The 18,852-nt window shown below is 36.9% G+C and overlaps 1 protein-coding gene and 1 pseudogene across 1 annotated transcript; one reads left to right on the forward strand and one right to left on the reverse strand.

Moving 5' to 3' along the window:
• Positions 1–3,184: 3,184 nt before the first annotated feature.
• Positions 3,185–5,134, reverse strand: LOC101315249 (transcription factor WER-like). Its single transcript, XM_004301724.1, has 4 exons — positions 5,129–5,134; positions 4,734–4,850; positions 3,424–3,511; positions 3,185–3,318 (listed from the first exon to the last, which is right to left on the reverse strand). Exons 1-4 carry the CDS (start codon positions 5,132–5,134, stop codon positions 3,185–3,187), a joined length of 345 nt encoding a protein of 114 aa, XP_004301772.1.
• Positions 5,135–5,752: 618 nt separating this feature from the next.
• LOC101290774 lies at positions 5,753–8,154 on the forward strand (annotated as a pseudogene).
• The last annotated feature ends 10,698 nt before the right edge of the window (positions 8,155–18,852 follow it).

The raw sequence follows: 18,852 nt of genomic DNA on the forward strand, positions 1-18,852 counted from the left end.
CTCTCTCTCTCTCTCTCTCTCTCTCTCTCATCTGGATCCAGGTCTAGTTGAGCCCAATAGCTTTGCCGTCAATGAGCCCTGCCAGCTGCCGTCAACTCTTCTAGGTCGACTACGCCATGGAGAACGTGAAACAAGGATCGATGGCGATTGGGCTCTAATCTCACCGAAACAATTTCAAGGTCGACGACCTCCGACTCCGAGCAGATTTGTTATAGAATCAAATTGATGAGATCATCGATGAGTTCAACATCGAAACTTCACCCTGAGAAACTCATTTCCGACAAGGACGCTGCCAACAACTCACCCTGTGGCCACTTTGACTTTGGCTTCCATCTTTTTTCTGGCTCTGAAAACTAGAGGTGTGTAGTGTGTCAGATATTTGCCCATGTTGTTCTTTTGCTTCAGTTTTGTGCTTAATTGTGACTAAAAGGTTTGGTCTTGGCTGTGATTTCTGAGTTCTGAAGCTTTTGTGTGTGTTGCTTTAATTTCTTGTAGTTGTTTGTGTTTCTGGTTTGCTTTAGAGGTTTGTGTCTGATGAGAAAATTTTTTCTTTTTAAATGTTTGCTGATCTTGTTCTGGCAAATGCTAATGTCTGTGTTTGTGAACATATGGTGGTATTTAATTAAAGTTCTATAAATTTTCGTGATGAAATTAAAGAGTGTGAATGTGTTGGTATTTTATTTGTGAATGTGATTGTGAACAGATGGTGAATGTGTGAATGTGTTTGTGAACAGATGGTGGTATTTTATTTTTCAATTGTGAATGTGTTCAGTTTGTTAAGGTACATCTGGGTGAGTTTGGTTGAAATCTTTTGGTATTTGAGTTCAGTGAGTTTGGAAAGAATTCGTTTGGTTGAGGAAGAATGTATAGTGAAGTAAAACTAAAGTTGCATAGCTGAGTTTGGAAAGAATTAGAAGGGTTTAGGAAGAAGCTTAAATGTGCTGAAGCAGTTTATGCAGCATCCAAAACAACAGGCAGTCCAGAAGGAACAAGACCCACCAATAAAACTAGCTTCCTTGGTTTTTGTGGGGCAAAGGTTGATAGTATAGAGTACTACACTGAGAAGATTAATGAAACAATCCCAAAATTGGAAGCTAAACAGAAAATCACTCTTAGAGTGAAGCAGCTAAATGCTGCTTTAGTTTTCTTCACTAATAGGGTGACTGTAGCTTCTGCAGCACAGACTCTACATGCCCGAATGGTTGACACATGGACAGTCATGGCTGCTCTTGAACCTCATCAAGTACTTTGGCCTAATCTGAAAATCAAGTTTTTCGAGAGGCAAGTGCGGCAGTATGTTGTGTATATCATTGTGGCTTTGACCGTAGTGTTTTATATGATCCCAATTAAATTCATCTCTCCAGTCACAACTTTGGATAATCTGGTAAAATTTATCCCATTTATCAAGCCAGTTGCGAATCAATCTGGATAGCTACTCAAGTAACTTGACAACTGATTATTTGCAGCGTGTCGCTGCACCGCAACAATAGACTGACTATGCAACTACCTAAGTAACTGCAATGTAATTACCATGTAGCTATCCAAGTTCATGACATGGACATGTAACTGTTAAAATGCATATGTGGCTATCCATGTAACTATTGAAAGCCATGTAACTAGCAATGTAACTAGAAATGTAACTATCTTTTATATGACATGGACATGTTGCTGCAACTGTTAAAATGCATATGTAGCTGTAAACAAAAATGATATCCTTGTATTTATACCTAATCTGAAAAGATTACAAGTTACAACAAAATTCATAGTGAACACATTTTTCTTCCTTACAACGAACACATCTCCACTTTCTTCCTTATTTTTTGTTTAGTCTCACTCTGGTACTATTCTTCACAAACCTTTTTCTTCCTCTTTGACATTTCTTCTCCTTATGTCCTTACTTAGAGACTGGGAGGATACAAAAAACAAAACATATGATAAGACGAGCATCTCTGCAAGGAACAAAAAACGAGTTAGCTAGAGTACTCTACTGATATATGACGCTAAGTCAATTACATAATAAAATGAGTTAGCTAGGTTAATTTAGTTACACAAGTCATTTACATAATAATTGCAGCATGCCGCTGCACCGCGACAACAAGCATAAGCAACTGACATTGTAACTACTTAGGTAACTATCATGTAACCACTCAAGTATATATGATTATGTAACCTCAAGTATAACTGAGCATGTAAGTGATCGATTAGCAATGTAACTAAGTAGACATGTAAATTTCCATATAATTGATCATGTAATTGGCTAAATAATTGCATGCAATCATGTAATTAACTAGCTATGTAACTAGCTTGGTAACTGACAATGTAACTATGCGGTCATGTAAGTGGCTAAGTAACACGTAACCGTCAATGTAACTAGTTATGCAACTGGCAATGTAACTAAACGGTCCATGTAACTGACAATGTAACTGACAATGTAACTATCTATGTAACTATCAATGTAACTATCCATCTATGTAATTATCCATCTATCTACATTAACCTACCTATGTAACTATGCATATAACTATCCATGTAACTACAGATTGATAGTTACTTGGGTAGTTACATATATGCTACATTTGTGTACCTGCCTATATATGTAACTATCCATGTAATTATCAATCCATGTAACTATCATGTAACTATCCATGTAACTATGCATGTAACTATCAATGTAACTATCCATCTATGTAATTATCCATCTATCTACATTAACCTACCTATGTAACTATCAATGTAACTATGCATGTAACTATCCATGTAACTACAGATTGATAGTTACCTGGGTAGTTACATACATGACGGACACAAGAATGTAACTATCAATGTAACTATCAATATAACTATCTATCTATGTAACTATGCATGTAACAATCCATGTAATTATGCATGTAACTGTCCATCTATGTAACTATGCATGTAACTATCCATGTAACTACAGATTGATAGTTACCTAGGTAGTTGCATGTATGCTACACTTGTGTACCTGCCTATGTAACAATCCATCTATGTAACTATCCACTTTCAGAAATCATGTCTAATTTACTGCTCAAACTTGTTCTCATTTTCTTGTAAGGAGGATATGGTAATAGAACAATAAAATTTGCACATACATCACACAATGCAAGTCCGAGAATTCGATAATGACTCACTACATAAGCAAGGAAAAATGAAATGAGCTGAAGGGTTACCTATTTCCAAGAAGCTTGTGCAACCTAATAATCAACTCCTCTTCCTGTTCAGACATGTCGCCTCTCTTGATGTTGGGTCTTAGATGGTTCACCCATCTCAGCCTGCAACTCTTGCCGCTCCTATTCAGCCCTACACCGAAAATCCATTATTTTTCTAGATCATTAAGTACATAATGTGATTGAGTACATAATGTGATTGATTTGGGTTACATTCATGCATGTATACAATACAGACCTGCTTTGGAGGCTATTGAGGTCCAGTTCTTTGCACCATGAAGGGCAACAGCCTCGATTAGTTTCTCATCTTCGTTGGAAGTCCACTTCTACAGACAGAATTTTCATAGATCATCATATGAATTGAAATAGACGGGATATATTTTCTAATATAATACGCTAAATCAAAAAACTAGCTACATGTAAAGATCTCAACAGAAACACTTTCTTTATCGAAGCAATGATGAACAGATTGACAATGAACACAGCAACAGAATCATACTAGTATAGATAATTCATGTCTATTCTTGGAATCCAAGAGTTGGTCCTAAATATTAAGGTCCAAGCCACACACAGCAAATTCTACCAAGATTTACCACAGTGATGAGTGCTATGGTTACTCACAACATTAATAACGTGTAGTCAAGAAAATTTCTATCTAGAGCATTCTGAATAAAACCAAACGCTACTACTAAACTCAGGAGAATGAGTGAATTCTTTCACCCATGGTTTTGACATAGCACCCTGCCTTTCTCTTTGTTTAGTTTATTTCTTTTCAAAGATTGGTTGGCCTAACTGACGAGTACAAGATGAACTCTATTACTCTAAACTCAAAACACATGCACTTAATGTCTCTCTGGTGCTTCAATCCTAGAGAAAAAAGGTATGGAATCACAGTAACATAACCATAAGAAAACTAATCATGTCAGGGTTGCAGATATGAAGTAACATGCTATCACCTGTTACTCTAATAATGTCAGGTGAACTCATATCCGAAAAAGGCCACGTAACCATATAAGAGACAAAGAACGAAATCAAATTTCTATATTCAAGGATGCATGGCTGGTTAATTGGTTTGATTTACAACATAATGGATAACTGTTTGATATTGTTCCTGCCACAATTCTAAGCAACTTCATAAAAGTTGGTTTAACTTTCATATCAAATTTGTACCATATCCATTAACAAAATGAGAAAAGTAGAGACAGTACTGAATCATAACTATATGCTACCATTAAGGGCTCAATAAAAAGGGAATCTCACCTTCGGGAATTAGAATAAGCACAAGATGGCAACAATTTTAAAACCACAACTGAATATCATAGCCATGAGGCAATCCATCTCTTTCTTTTCCTGCATCATGCACCAGTTCACATGCAGAGTGCAGAATAAAAGGTAAACCATGACATATACATTATCCCATTAGTTATTATTAGACCCTAAGGGATTGAACAAAAGAAAAACCTTCTGAATATAATCGGTCAATGAGTCATGCACCACCTACTGAGAAGATAACTGGGAGTAGAAAGCGGCACTTTCATCAAGCATTGCCTGCACAAAGTTTTCATAGTATGGTGTCGATATGTTTTTGCCAATTTCCATAAAGATACTCATGACATCTTGCAGCATCTTTGTATCAATCTGATTCCCATGACGCTCTTCACAAATCTATAGCAAATAAATGTCAAATACAGCTCCAAAGATGAGGCTTAAGTTATTAAACCATTTGAAGCAAATAAAATAAAACCAAAGACAATGCAGCTGCCTGTATTCTACTAAGCAACACGTTGAAGACCTGAAAGAAAAAGAGAATTATTTCCAACATCACCTCAGTTCATAATCCAAATCCATAATCCCAGATCTTCAAAACTCAATCAAACTCAAGTTCAATAAGGAGGTGAAGCGAAACTACAATAGGCTTCTTTACCTCGTCAAGATGAAGCTACCGCCATTGGTCTCGATTGCAGCAGTGGCCGGAGTCGAAAAATTTTCCGGATATGCCGAGAAACATTCGAGTTTCGATTCTCTTTCACCGGAGCTCGTCACCCCCAAAGCCACAGACAAGACTGCAACTTTGAGAGGAAGCTATGTTCACCGGTAGGACGCCGTGAGAAAGGGCGCGTCGGGTTTTCAGATGAGACGCTCACTGATCTTAGAGAGACAGGGAAGACAGAAGGGTATAAGCGTCAATAAAAAAATCTCAGATGGACTGTTATATCATTTAATAATTTTAGAGGTAACCATTTTATCATCTAATATATTTTGGATGTTACCTTTTTATCATGTGGAACAATTAAAGATTTTTTTATCATTTGAATTTGTAAATAGTAGTCTTATATTCTTCATCAGAAAAAAAATGATCGATATAAATACAAAGCACGAAAATACACAAAAATAAATAAATAAAAGAGCGAGTGAGTGTTTCATTGTGAATAATGCGTATGCCTATGTCGTGGCTCTTCTCCCCTTCTCTCAAACTACCAACGACCTCATGAGGTCATGCTCGGCTTCACTCTCATAAACCCTTCACTAAACCCCGCAATCTCACTCACCACATCCACATCTCCTCCATGGATTTGAGAAGGCTCTCCATCTCCAAACCCGCTTCTCTCTTCTACCCAATCACGCGCCCCATAACAGGCGTGACATTCACCTTACAACGCCGCCACGACCCTCCTCCTCCGCCGCTGTCGTTACAGCCTCCGACTCCACCGCAGCCTCCCAATCCGGGTTTGCTCAACTGGGTATCTTCTGTTCTCTCAAACCCATCTTTGGATTCTTCTAAATGTGAGTCTCTCATACCCCTTTTGTCCCCTCATCAATTTGATCACTTGTTCTACTCCATTAGGTCCAATGTCAACCCCAAAACAGCTCTTCATTTCTTTCATTTCGCTTCTCAATCTTTCAAGTTTCGCTTTACTGTTCGATCTTTCTGTGTCTTGGTTCATTTGCTCATTGCTTCGAATCTTGAGGCTCCTGCGAGGTTGCTTTTGATTCGTTTGATTGATGGGAATGTCCCAGTTTTGTATGCTGACCCCAGTAGCAAGCATGTTGAGATAGCCACTGCATTGTCGGAGTTGAATAATGCGTCCCAGCCGGCTCTGGGGATTCAGGCATTGGATATGTTAGTTCATGTTTACTGTACCCAGTTTAAGAATTTGGGTTTTGGTTATGCTGTTGAGGTGTTTGAGCATTTTACGGATCAGGGTGTGTTTCCGTCTTTGAAGACATGTAATTTTCTGCTGAGTGCTTTAGTGAAGGCTAACGAACTTGAGAAGAGCTATCATGTATTTGAGGTCATGAGTCGAGGTGTTTCTCCTGATGTTTACTTGTTTACCACTGCTATCAATGCATTTTGCAAAGGAGAAAGGGTGGATGATGCAATAGCTTTGTTCTCAAAAATGGAGAGGATTGGTATTGCTCCGAATGTGGTTACTTACAATAGTGTTATCCACGGCCTATGTAAGAGTAGAAGATTGGAGGAGGCTTTCAAGTTTAAGGAGAAAATGGTAGAGAATAATGTGAGCCCGAGTCTTATAACATACAGTGTGCTCATTAATGATTTGATTAAGCAGGAGATGTTTTATGTGGCCAATTGTGTTTTCAAGGAAATGCGTTGTAGGGGATTTGTCCCTAATGAGGTTCTATATAACAGACTGATTGATGGGTATTGTACAATGGGAAATATTGGTGAGGCACTCAAGATAAAGGATGATATGGTATCAAATGGGGTTACCCCTAATTCTGTTACTCTAAATTCACTACTGCAAGGATTGTGTAAAAATAATCAATTTGAGCATGCTGAGCAATTCTTGGACAAGATGCTAGCAAGTGGTTTATCGGTTAACCAAGATGTTACTTACTCAGTCATTCACTGGTTATGCACAAAGTCTAGATTTGATTCTGCACTAAATTTCACTACTGAAATGTTAGTAAGAAACTTCAGGCCCAGTGATAGTTTGCTTACCACATTGTTCCTTGGGCTCTGTAAACATGGGAAGAATTTAGAGGCAATCGAACTTTGGTTTAGGCTATCGGAGAAGGGGTTTGCAGCCAATACAGCTACCTCAAATGCTCTAATCCAAGGACTTTGTGAAAATGGGGGCATTGAAGAGGTTGTTAGGCTACTCGAGGCAATGCTTGAGAGGGGTTTGACATTAGATAAGATCTCATACAGTACACTCATCTTGAGTTGCAAGAAGGAAAGAGTGGCGGAAGGTTTTAAGCTTAGGGAAAAGATGTCTAAGCAAGGAATTGATCCTGACATCAACAGTTACAATATGCTACTGTATGGTCTATGTAGTATAGACAAAGTGGACGATGCTGTAAAACTTTGGGTTGAATGCGAAAACCATGGTCTTGTGGCCAATGTTTATACATATGAGGTGATGATAGAGGGGTACTGTAAGGCTGGTAGAATCAAAGACGCTGAACTCTTATTTAGTAAGTTGTTGAGTAAGAAAGTGGAACCAACTTCCATTGTTTATAATACTCTAATCAGTGCATATTGTATTGATGGGAATATGATTGAAGCTCTTGGTCTATTCCATGACATGAAAAACAAGGGCATTCGACCAACTTATGCCTCATATTTTTCTCTTATACAGAGGCTGTGCAATATTGGCAATGTTGAAAATGCAAAAGAACTCATTGATGATATGAGGATGAATGATTTGCTGCCGAATGTTGCTTGTTATGCTGAAGTGATTCATGGTTATTGTAAGCTAGGGAAAATGGATCAAGCGAGGAGTGTTTGTCTGGAGATGTCCTCATATGATATACAACCAAATAAAATTATCTACACAGTCATGATTGATGGGTACTGTAAGCTAGGCAACATGGAGCAAAGAAATATACTTCAATGTGAGATGGCAAAAAAGGGATTTGCCCCAGATGCAGTCACTTAGAATGCCTTTTTTGCAAGCAGAGGAAGGTGAAAGATGCTTTGGAACAATGTGATCATGCCTGGTAAACATGCACCTCTAGATGATTGATGCAACATCAATTGGAAGGTTGCATAAGCTCAATAGATGTGAATATCAGGAATGATATGGACACATTCAAAAGGTAAATGTTGTCAAACGTTAAATGAAAAACCCTTTCATGTTTTCTGAGACATGGTAACATGAATTTTTTTTGCCAATGAATAATACAGTTCTATTGCACAGAACTATATGTTCTTTTTCTTATTCAATTGCATTTTCTGGTCTTATAAATTCCTAGGTATGTTGTTGGTTGGTTGCTAGGGTAATGGTGCGTTTGGAACTTTACTTTTGGAATAGATTTTTTTTTTTTTTTGTTGTTGTTGTAAAGGTGGAATAGATATGCTTGAGGATAAGAAAATTGAGAGTTTTTTGCCAACTCCTAACTTTGTTTACTTTCTCTTTTCCATTGTAAGAGGTTAGTGTTTCGATAGAAGCCATCAATTCAGGGATTACCATCCCTAGTTTATGGTAATATTATGAACAATTTAATTAGTTGGATATTTGGTGTTCTACTTGGGGAGAGCATACTGAGTACATGATTGTTTCTTTCTTGTGATTTAGCAATTTTGAATTTGGTTGTGTTATTCATGATATATTTTGAATCTTGTTTTTGTAGTAACAAAAGTTTTACTAAATGAATTAAGATTCTGATAAATACATGATTCCCTGAAATACACAAAAAGAATGGAAAACAAACACTGTTTTATAGAAACTCTAAGTGGTTATTCCCTCAAGTTGGCTTCTTTTTGTTGATATTTTCCTAGTTTCTCTCTGTTTGTTTCTTCTGCCTCGCTTTGCGTTTCATTTGATTTCTGTTCCTTACAATTCTTTTTTTTTTTTTTTTTTTTTTTTTTTTCTTTTGTCAGGAATTTGTCCAAAGTCTATATTGCGAAAGGAGCCTAAAAATCTTCTGCTCCTATATCAGAGACTCTCAAGTAGCAACTATACAAGAGATAAGGTATGAAGCATTGACTAAGGTATAGTATGCAAAAAACATGTATTAGAAATACATATGGAAAGAGAAGGATTGAATTCTTATTTTGATCAAGTCATAAGAATGAGTTAATGTTAACTTTCTTCAAGAGTAGAAGTGTTAGATTTTGTATCATTCTGCACCAGGTAATTTTTGTCTGTACAGGCAACATATACTTTAAGTTGTATGGAATAAGGGTAAGCTGATTAAGGAATGAATTAGGATTCACAATGGGATGCTTCAATACCATTGATAAGATTTTTGTTTTATTTTTGGGGAGGCATATGTATTTTAAATTTGGATTTAGTAATAGAATATAGAATAGGAAGATGTTTATTATTGGGAAGCTGTTATAGATACACGCAAATATTAATCTTGATCTCTTTAATTTTCATGTTGGCTAAATTATATTTATACTATATACTAAAATTCAGTCACCTTCTGGCTACTGTTCATAAGCTCTGTAAAATGACTGTTTGTCCTTTGTTTGCAGCCTAATCATGGTTTCTGAGGTCTGTGGTCGGCCTTTTCTCACTCTTATTCCCCGAGAAATATTGCTGCAACCATAGATCAATCCTCCTTTTGGCTTTCGGATACCTGATATTAAACTTCTCAACAAATGGTGCTGCGGGATTGCTAAAGATCAAATCTTCCTTTTGATCAGTATCAAAGGAGCTGTGCAGACAAAGTACTGTGACGATGTCGGTCTATCTCTCTTGGGAGTTAGGAGTAGCTTGGCTTTTCAGGTTTGTAGCTCTTCTTTTCTTGTGTTGACAGAGTTTGCTGTTATTTGTCGGGTGCTTACTACTTAGGTTTTAAACTGAGGAAGAGAAGCATCAATGTGGATGTTTTTTGTTGTCTTAGCTTTTTCTTTTATTTCGGCTTCTTCAAATTGATTGAACCTCTATTGAATAGTTAATTGTTTAGATTGTTCTGTTTTGTTTAGGTTGATTTGGTTGTTTGATTGTGGCTGTTGTGCGATGGCTTTGATGATCTCTACAATCTTTGTTTTCAGTCTTTGCAAACCCGTTAATATTATCCATTATTGCCTGTGCATTATCAATTATTTTGAGTTAAGGAGGTCACAATAGCATGTTTCGATTATATAAATTGTGTCTGCAGCTGCTCCATCGTAGCCTTTATTTACAAGTAGTGTCAGCCTCATTGTCTTCGTCTTGCTAGTACCAGGAGGACCGCATATTAATTTTACAGTATTCTGGTGATGGCATTAGTCAAACTGATACAGTTCAAAACTGCTGTTTCCTGGGATTCATTTAGATTTTGAAAGTGAATTGTCATATAGGAGAAATCCCAGTGTAGGAATTTTTTTTTGGAAAGGCAAACTGAGCAAGAATCCCCGTCCTGTAAGAAAAAAAGTTAAGACCAATATGCTGTGATACAACTTAGGGTTAGAAAACATTCAAGTCTGATACACATTTGTGTAGAATTAGTGATTAAGAATTCGTCAGTGCAAAGAGCAGGTTTGAACCTAAGTAGCTGTATAAAAAGAGGGCATATATGCTCAAAAAATTGTTTTAGCAGAAAGTTATTGTAAATAGGGTGGTCGATCGTGATATATATGCATACAAGATCAAATTATTAATATGCTGATGTCATTTTTATATATACTTTTATATCATCCTGATTAAATATTCCTTCAGATATTTACTATATATATGTATTCGATAAGAGATATACAATAGCTGTAACAAAACTTAATATAGCTGTCAATTTACAAAATATATGATGCATTAATAGTGTAGGATTTTTCTTTGGAGAGGCAAGCTGAATAAATCATCGTCCTGTAAGAGAAAAAATTTAAAAAGATAAATATATTGAGAATGTGAAAAGAATAGGCAGTTATAATTATATACATCTGACTTGGGTTGCAGAACTTTTTTTAATGATATTTGTATGCCTATTTGAAACCTATAGTGGGGTGGAGAGAGAAGACCTGTGGGAGAGAGTAAAGTTTTGGGCATCTTTATGGGCTTATACTTTTAAGGAATTTAGGGATTATAGCCTTTCTTGCATTATTCTTAACTGGGAAGCAGCTGTAGTATAATCTTTTTGTTTAGTGTTAGTCCTAAAAGCTGAGCTGCTATGCCTTTAGTCATAGCTGCTCTCTTTTCTTTTTAAGCGGACTGCTTGTCCGCCTCCTTGTACTCTGCTTTTTATCTCAATAAAAAGCTGTTTCTTTTCAAAAAAATAAATATATATATATATATTTGTATGCCTATTTGTATTCCCCTCTTCTCAGTTTGAAGCCTTCCATACATGGACATTTGTTATCAAGTTTATAAGATAGACAGCAAAAGGTGTTTCTCTTTTGCTCTTATTCATGTCTAGGTATGATTGTAGACTTAAGAATGTATGCTCGACCATTTTGAGCTGGCAATTTTTATTTCTCTTCAGCAGGAACATATACACCTCATGATAGTCGTTATAGCTTGGAGAACCAGATTTAGTTGACAGCAAGTCACCAGGCTGTTGATATAAAGTTTGGTGAAATCCTTTGTTTTGATTCTAGTGCCTCCAATCAAACCCTATATCTTCCTTCCTTGGCCTGGTGCCTGGTCCATGCTCATCAATATAATATTTGAGATTCTGGAGGGATGTGTTTTCTGGTGGCATTCACGTGCATAGAACTTAATTGCATTGTGATTTTAGTTATAGTGCTTCTTTCCATTTGATTCTTTTCATAGTGCCTCTTTTTTGAATAGAAACTGAATGCTGATTACACATGTAAGGATGTGCCACTATTCATTACATTAGAATGCAGCATCAGGTCTAGGTATGATCGTAGTACTTCAGAATATATGCTTGACCATTTTGAGCTGACAGGTCTAGGATGAGTCTAATGTAAATTCGGTGTCACAAGACAACAATGCCAATCAGTTGAGAATAGTTTCTGTATTAGCAGGGAGATGTAACAATGTTGCACATCAATTAATGCAACAGTAATCTTCATAACCTAGCGAAATGTTGGAAATCAGAGGAAAAGGCAATTAAAATAACATGTTTGGCTTTTTATTCTCTTTTTTCATCGAGATTGGGTTGGTGTTCAGTGTACCTTAGTACAAGATCGAAAAGAATGCATTGGATGGATGCCCGGGCATTGAGAAGGAAGGACGCTTTCAGAGGTGAAAGGCCATGGGGAGATACAGTCTGTGATCCATGGATCTCCGATCGGGAAACCGTATCCAAGCTCCGTGGCAAGTCTGCGCTCTTTGGACTTTTAAAGCTTAGCGAACTGAAACATCTGAGTAGCTCCCGGTGTGAGATATCACATTGTTCGAGGAACCCTAGATGCTGAAAGAAAATAGACGCAGGACTGCAAATTAAGCAGTCTTCATGAAAATAAGGCCAAGTAAATCATCATAAGTAGGGATGCTTTCTAGGCTTAATAGTATAAGTTCAAAATCAAAAGTAGGAGGGATCCATTTCTCACTTGACCAATATCTACTACTTTCACTTTGTCTTTGAGCTATATGATCTCAGTTTTAGTTGAACACTTGGGCTGACCCATGTTTTGTATGGTTTCATTATGTTTCATCTATGTTCTCTTTGACTCTTGGTTTTCTTAGTTTGGTTCGTGAAGTTTGTGTTATGATATTTTTTATCTGCACATTCGGGTGAGCTTCCAGGCAAATTCAATATAGGCTTGGGTGATTAGTGGTGGGCTCTTATTTTTATCTGCACATTTCAATAGTTGGTCTCTGTAATTCTGGTGACCTTCCAGGCCAATGCAATTTAGGCTTAGGTGATTAGTGGTAGGTTCTTATTTTTATCTGCGCATTTCAGATGGTTTGGTTAGCAGCTGTACTTTTATATACGCAATTGAATGATCAAACTGTTGTTTTTCTTTTAACACTTCTATTGTTTACGAAGCATGAAGTATTATCTCGTATATGTCATTTATTGTCCTTAGTTACCCACTAACTATGGTATCATCTTCAGCTATGGCTTCTAATCGTAGGACAAGCAAGAGGAAGAAATCAACAGTAATGTAACATCAATATGTAATATATGACTGATGTAAGGTCCTTTGTGATATAAAACCACCTCCATGAATATTAAAAACACATAATTCCTCTGTTAAACATATCAAAACTAGTTGTGATGTATAAGTACACGGTACAACAAGCGGCGACTGGGCGCGGGCAATGTGTCTAGTATTTTTCAATTTGCACATCCCCTACTATCCTTGGTTTCTTTATATGCAACTTCCACTTCTTTGTTGAAGGTTTTGTTTGAATTCTGGTCTTGTCTTAAAAGATTTTGTTAACTTTTGATCATCTCACTGTAGGTGTAATGTTGCTGTTAGCGGTTTTCCTTCCTTTCATACCGACCTGGAGCAGGGACATTAAAGATTGGATGTCGTTGTCCTCTTCTCGCTTTTCCAAGGCAGTATGATCAATTACGTGAAAGTGTTTAGATGTTGTGAGAATTGTAAGTTGCTAGTTTTGATGTGATGCTGGCTTTTGGTGGTCTTATTGGCCCATACCACGGTGGGTGTTCAGACTGCGGGTGAAGTCGAAACAAGGTAGGGGTAGGCAAACCTGTGGCTGGATTGGATCCTTCTAGAAAACTGTTCATGTGAACCCCAAAGAGTCGCTTGTTTTCCACTATCTCTCATCTGGCATCTCAGTTTTGGCGGAAGGTTTCGCTTCATGCCGTCCAAAAAAGACGGATTCTGAGGGGTTAGAGAACTTTCCCCTCTGTCCTTTGAGCCGGTCCTTACTCCCTTCTCTTCTGGTGTCCGGTGCACCTATCAGAATCAAAACAGACCAACCACCAGAACTATCATCGCCAGCATAACCATAAAAATGTGAGCCGTTATACATTGTAAAGTTGAGAATTCCCACCAAGAATTTGAGGGCCTTTGACTTGCGATTGGAATGAGTTGGTTTGTTAATTGGCAGCTTTTCTGCTTTCGGGCAAGTAGCTAAAAGTAGTCAATCAATCCTTTCCCAAGTCAGGTTCATGTTGATGGTGTACAAATGTAATTATTACTGTTCATGTTTCAGTAGTGAAGCAACAAGATGAGCTTAGGTGTGTTGACACTATATGACTTTAGTGTTCCAGTAGTTGCTTCCCCTTTTGCCTTTCGGAAAAGGAAAGTGAAGAAACGTCGACTGTTGTTCTTGGCAATAAACAGCAGCTCCCTTGGTTTTTTTTTATATTGTTCTTGGTATATTGCTTAGTTTTATCTTATTATTATTCCATGATGGTTCACAGTGTGCCTTGTCGATGTCCTAAACTTCCAAGTAACAAGGAGAGATTGACGTGAGGTCCAAACTTCGGGACAAAAATTGTTTGGCAATTCATGTCTTGTGAGCATTACCTCTTATTTTCAGATATAATTTGATTGTGATTTCATTACAAAGCGTACACATATAACCGGGCACATATAACTAACCGTTTCTTTTGTCTGCCTCTTAAAAGCGAAGATCTAATGACAAAATCAAAATATATAGGCTCCAGTGGAGTCCCATATACATCTTACATTCTTGCCATATCCGAAGACCCACTTGAGAGGTGGAGAGGTAGCAGAAGCACTCTGCTTAGATCAAGTAGTCCATTTTGTGCAACGAATTAACATTAATCTGTAACATTCGGTAGTGCTCTAGAAATGTTGAGACAAAATCACTGATCCTAATACTATTGGTGTCTTTTTACATACTACTCCCAACATGTAATTGCCAAACTTAATATATGAAAAAAACAAATAAATTCTCGGGAACTATATGATATCACTAGGACTTAAGAGTGATTCTCCAATACACAACATGCACCAAGTACATATATGTAAAAGAGACCCCCAAAAAAGTGATATCCCTTGGTTCAATTATGTGATGGAAATACAACTTGGACCAACTAGTGTCTAGTTTAGTGATATTTTTCTTCGCTAGATGTGAAAGTTATAAAAATCTTGTAAACCGTAGTCTTGATAAAATAGCAAAGAAACATAACTCTAATCGTGGCCGAGAAAGCACATCCAGAAAATCAAATATCAGTGGTCCAATTGTCCAAACAAAACGTGAACTATCGAGCAATTGTTGTTGTGTGGTGAATTCCAAATTGTTGCATGTTTGATACTGATGACAGTGGAATTGGTGGACGCAGTGTGAGGAAAATCCTTTTGTATAGGATAAGAAGTTTTGGTGGGTTTTTTATATATCTTCGTATAGACTTGAAAACACCTAGCTACAAAGTAGAGAGATTCAAACATACATCATATATATATCAACTTTAGTATTACTCGGCCAAAACAAGGAGAAAAAACATAAATAGGAGCATCTTAATCATTTCTTGAATGAGACTATTACATAATTATGTTGATTGAGAGGTTTTGGAATTACAACAACTCCAACTTATTATCGAAACAACCAGAAGTCTATTGTAGTTTAAACTTGCATACTCGTAACCATATTTTGCCTGGAAAAGCACACCAAAATAAACATACTTGGGTGTTTTATTGAACAATATTACCATGCATGCAGTAACATCATGCCTTGGTCTAGTCCTCAACAAAATATATATATATATATATATATATATTTAATTCATCAGAGTAGGACTAGAAGTTTTGATGTTGCAAGTTTTGTATGAGCAATGATCTATGCAACTTCCCACCTTCAGTTTATCTGTCATAAAAACACAATTAGATTTGTGTGTATGTGATATGAATATGACAAAGATAGAAAACTAGGAGGAGGGAAATGATGTGTACATACCATTCTTATATTTGAGGCATTGGGCAGTTGAGCAACCAAGTTTGCAGTAGTAGTGTTGATCATGATCCAATTGATCCAAAGGATTTTGAGCTCTGTCAGGACACATCATTACACATCTCAAGAAACAATTTGCATCGTCCCCGCATTTATACATGCAGCGGTCTTGACATTCCTCATCTATTGCATTTCCAGAGTTCATGAACAAAATCACCATCATCAGCACCAGTAACACACCCTTCAAAACCATCTTTCACACCGATACTAGGTATACTTTTAACTTGTTGTATGTAACTAGGACGATTTCAGTGACAAACTAATGTGACGAGTTTATTTTTCTCCATGAGAGGGGAATATATACTGACACATCAATCTATGTATAATAAGATACGTAAGTCATTTGATATATAAAAATATAAAAAGTATGCAAGTCATGAATACAATACTATATACCTATAAATCATCAAACTACACAGGAAAATCGTTCCAACATAACAACCCCTCAAATTGATGCACAGATGCTAATCATGCCAAGCTTTGTGAGTCATGAAGAGGAATATATTCTAACAACTACCCTTACTAATAAGGTACGTCACGAATACAATATTAATTAATATTGTAGTGGATGATATATTGTCATCCGCATGTCATCCGCTAAATAGAATACATGATCATAAAAAATACAACTAATGCAAAACTCACCGTTAAGTTGTTGGATGTCAATCATGCGGCTCATGCCCATATATTCAAATGACTCAGAGAAATACATTTCCTGATACAATTTTAGTGGGAACATCGATTTGCTAACTGCTCCCTTAATTGTAGAGGTGGCAAACAGGCCAATTAGCACAAGCACGACACGAGCACGGCATGTTAAAAATAGGTACGGCACGGCCTAAGCCCATTCGGCCGGGCACGGTCTGACCACGTTATATTAATAGGCCAAGCCGAGCCAAGAAAAATTGGCCCATAGGCTCGACACGACACAAGCCCGTTTTTGGCCCGGCACGGCCCAAGCACGCGGGCCGACCCGTTAGAAATACAATAGTTGTTTTATTTTTATAAAAATTAAAAAAAATTAATCATGAGATTTGAAATTTGAATATTTTATCCAATTCTTTCATATTTAATTTTCTAGTTAAACAAGATTAATTTTTTACTACTCAATTTTAAAAAAAAATCAAAATCAAAATCGTGTCTTAATTATAATGGGATGACACGTACGAGTACTGCCCATTTATTGGCACGGCAAGAGCACAACCTATCATGATATGGGCTTGGGCCATGGGATGGGCTGGGCTAGGTTTAATATTTAAGTCAATGGGCCGGCACGAGCCCGATACGATAATAAACGGGCCGGAACGAGCACGGCACGAAACACGAATAGGCATGCTTAAATAAGACCAGACCAAGCAGGCCCGTTTGTGTCCTATACTTGATTGCGTAAAAGGAAACTTAACTATTTTGCTGCCCAGATTTTTCTTCATGGAATGTCAATCTATGTCCACATGTTTTGTACGATCATGTTAAACTAGGTTATGTCCAGTCTTAATTACATCTTTATTATCAATTCCTTTCTTGAAGCCAAAATCTTTTAATTAACAGATCTTTTTTTTCTTTTAACAGATGTTTAATTTGCAAGACATCGACTGTAGACTAAAACACTAACTAAACACTAACACAAACACAAACACAACTATGGCTAAAAAGTAAAAGAAAAAACCTATATAACATATCTTTAACTAAGGCGCAGAAACAGTGCATCATTGGTCGAAATTTAATATTTATGTTTTTTTTTCTCCGTATCTTCAAATATATAAGTTAAAGTAGAGAAAGCTTTGGGCCTTATGTGACTCTTTTGCTAGGGTCTATTGTACCTCTTTTGTTGGGGTATGTCTTTTGAACCTTTTGTATCATGGTGTATCATTTGAAACATCTACTACAAACTAATCGCTTTGTGCCTTTGACCAAAAACAAAAACAAGTAGAGAAAGCCAATCTGACGAAAATCATGGTCAAAGTAGGAGAACTTCAATGATGATGCAGTGATGATAGCAATATTACATGGATGCAAAAGACACTATTGCATGCCATTACACACCTCCATGATCTGCGTAACGTGATGCATATATATAGTATACAATATACAATATATATGGTGCCCTGGAGGCGCAGACCGGCAGACGAGACTTTCGACCACCTGATAATATAGACTTTGTGAAGTATTTTGATGGATACAGTCAAGCTCCTAGAAGTAGAGTTGGAATTAATTTCAGACTTCTCAGTCTCTTATTGCTTGGCATTCAAAACTATGAAGATCGAGTGCAACTTATCTGAATATAATGTGTGTGTGTATTTTCAAATCAAATCCAACGACCCCATCACTTTGTGCGCCACCATGGTTTTAGTTTCCAATCTTTCTACCACTTCCAAGTTGTGACTTGACTGCATGCATGTACAGAAAGCAACTCCGGTCGGCAGCCCCTGGCCTTTCGGATCCAAATTATATATAAAAGACAATATTAGGATGGTACTTGTTCTAGGCTCGACCAAGCAATAGAAACTCTTCAAGTTCTTAGGTCGATATCTAATTCTTCGAAGTTAATGTGTGAACAAGTCATTCTTAGGATATTAAAACGAAAGTGTATGGCAACCGTGGGCTCTTTAGTTAATACTGACTAAAAGTTAAAAACAAAAATATATAGCTCAATCCCTACAAAGTAACTACGTACTATTCCTAGTCAAGATAGGGAGAACGTACACAGCTATTTTGGTTTTAGATTACTTAGCTATGCTTATTTACGTAGGTACACATCCTAACATTCATGATCACTTGGCTAGTGCCACTTTTTTTTTCCGACAATATAAAAGAAAAAAACAACATCAAAGTACAAAACTCCTGTTACAACCACTACCTAAAAAGTCAAAATAAAAAGCATGACTAGCTGCAAGTGGAAGAGATCTGCTCCAAGCTTG

This window comes from Fragaria vesca, linkage group LG5, assembly GCF_000184155.1.
Source record: "Fragaria vesca subsp. vesca linkage group LG5, FraVesHawaii_1.0, whole genome shotgun sequence".
Lineage (NCBI taxonomy): Eukaryota > Viridiplantae > Streptophyta > Magnoliopsida > Rosales > Rosaceae > Fragaria > Fragaria vesca.

Coding starts and splice junctions, on each gene's coding strand:
- LOC101315249 (XM_004301724.1), bottom strand. Junction 3,512..4,733: donor ACTATGAAAACTTTGTGCAG/GCAATGCTTGAT, acceptor TTCTGTCTGTAG/AAGTGGACTTCCAACGAAGA. Junction 3,319..3,423: donor CTCAATAGCCTCCAAAGCAG/GTCTGTATTGTA, acceptor TTTTCGGTGTAG/GGCTGAATAGGAGCGGCAAG.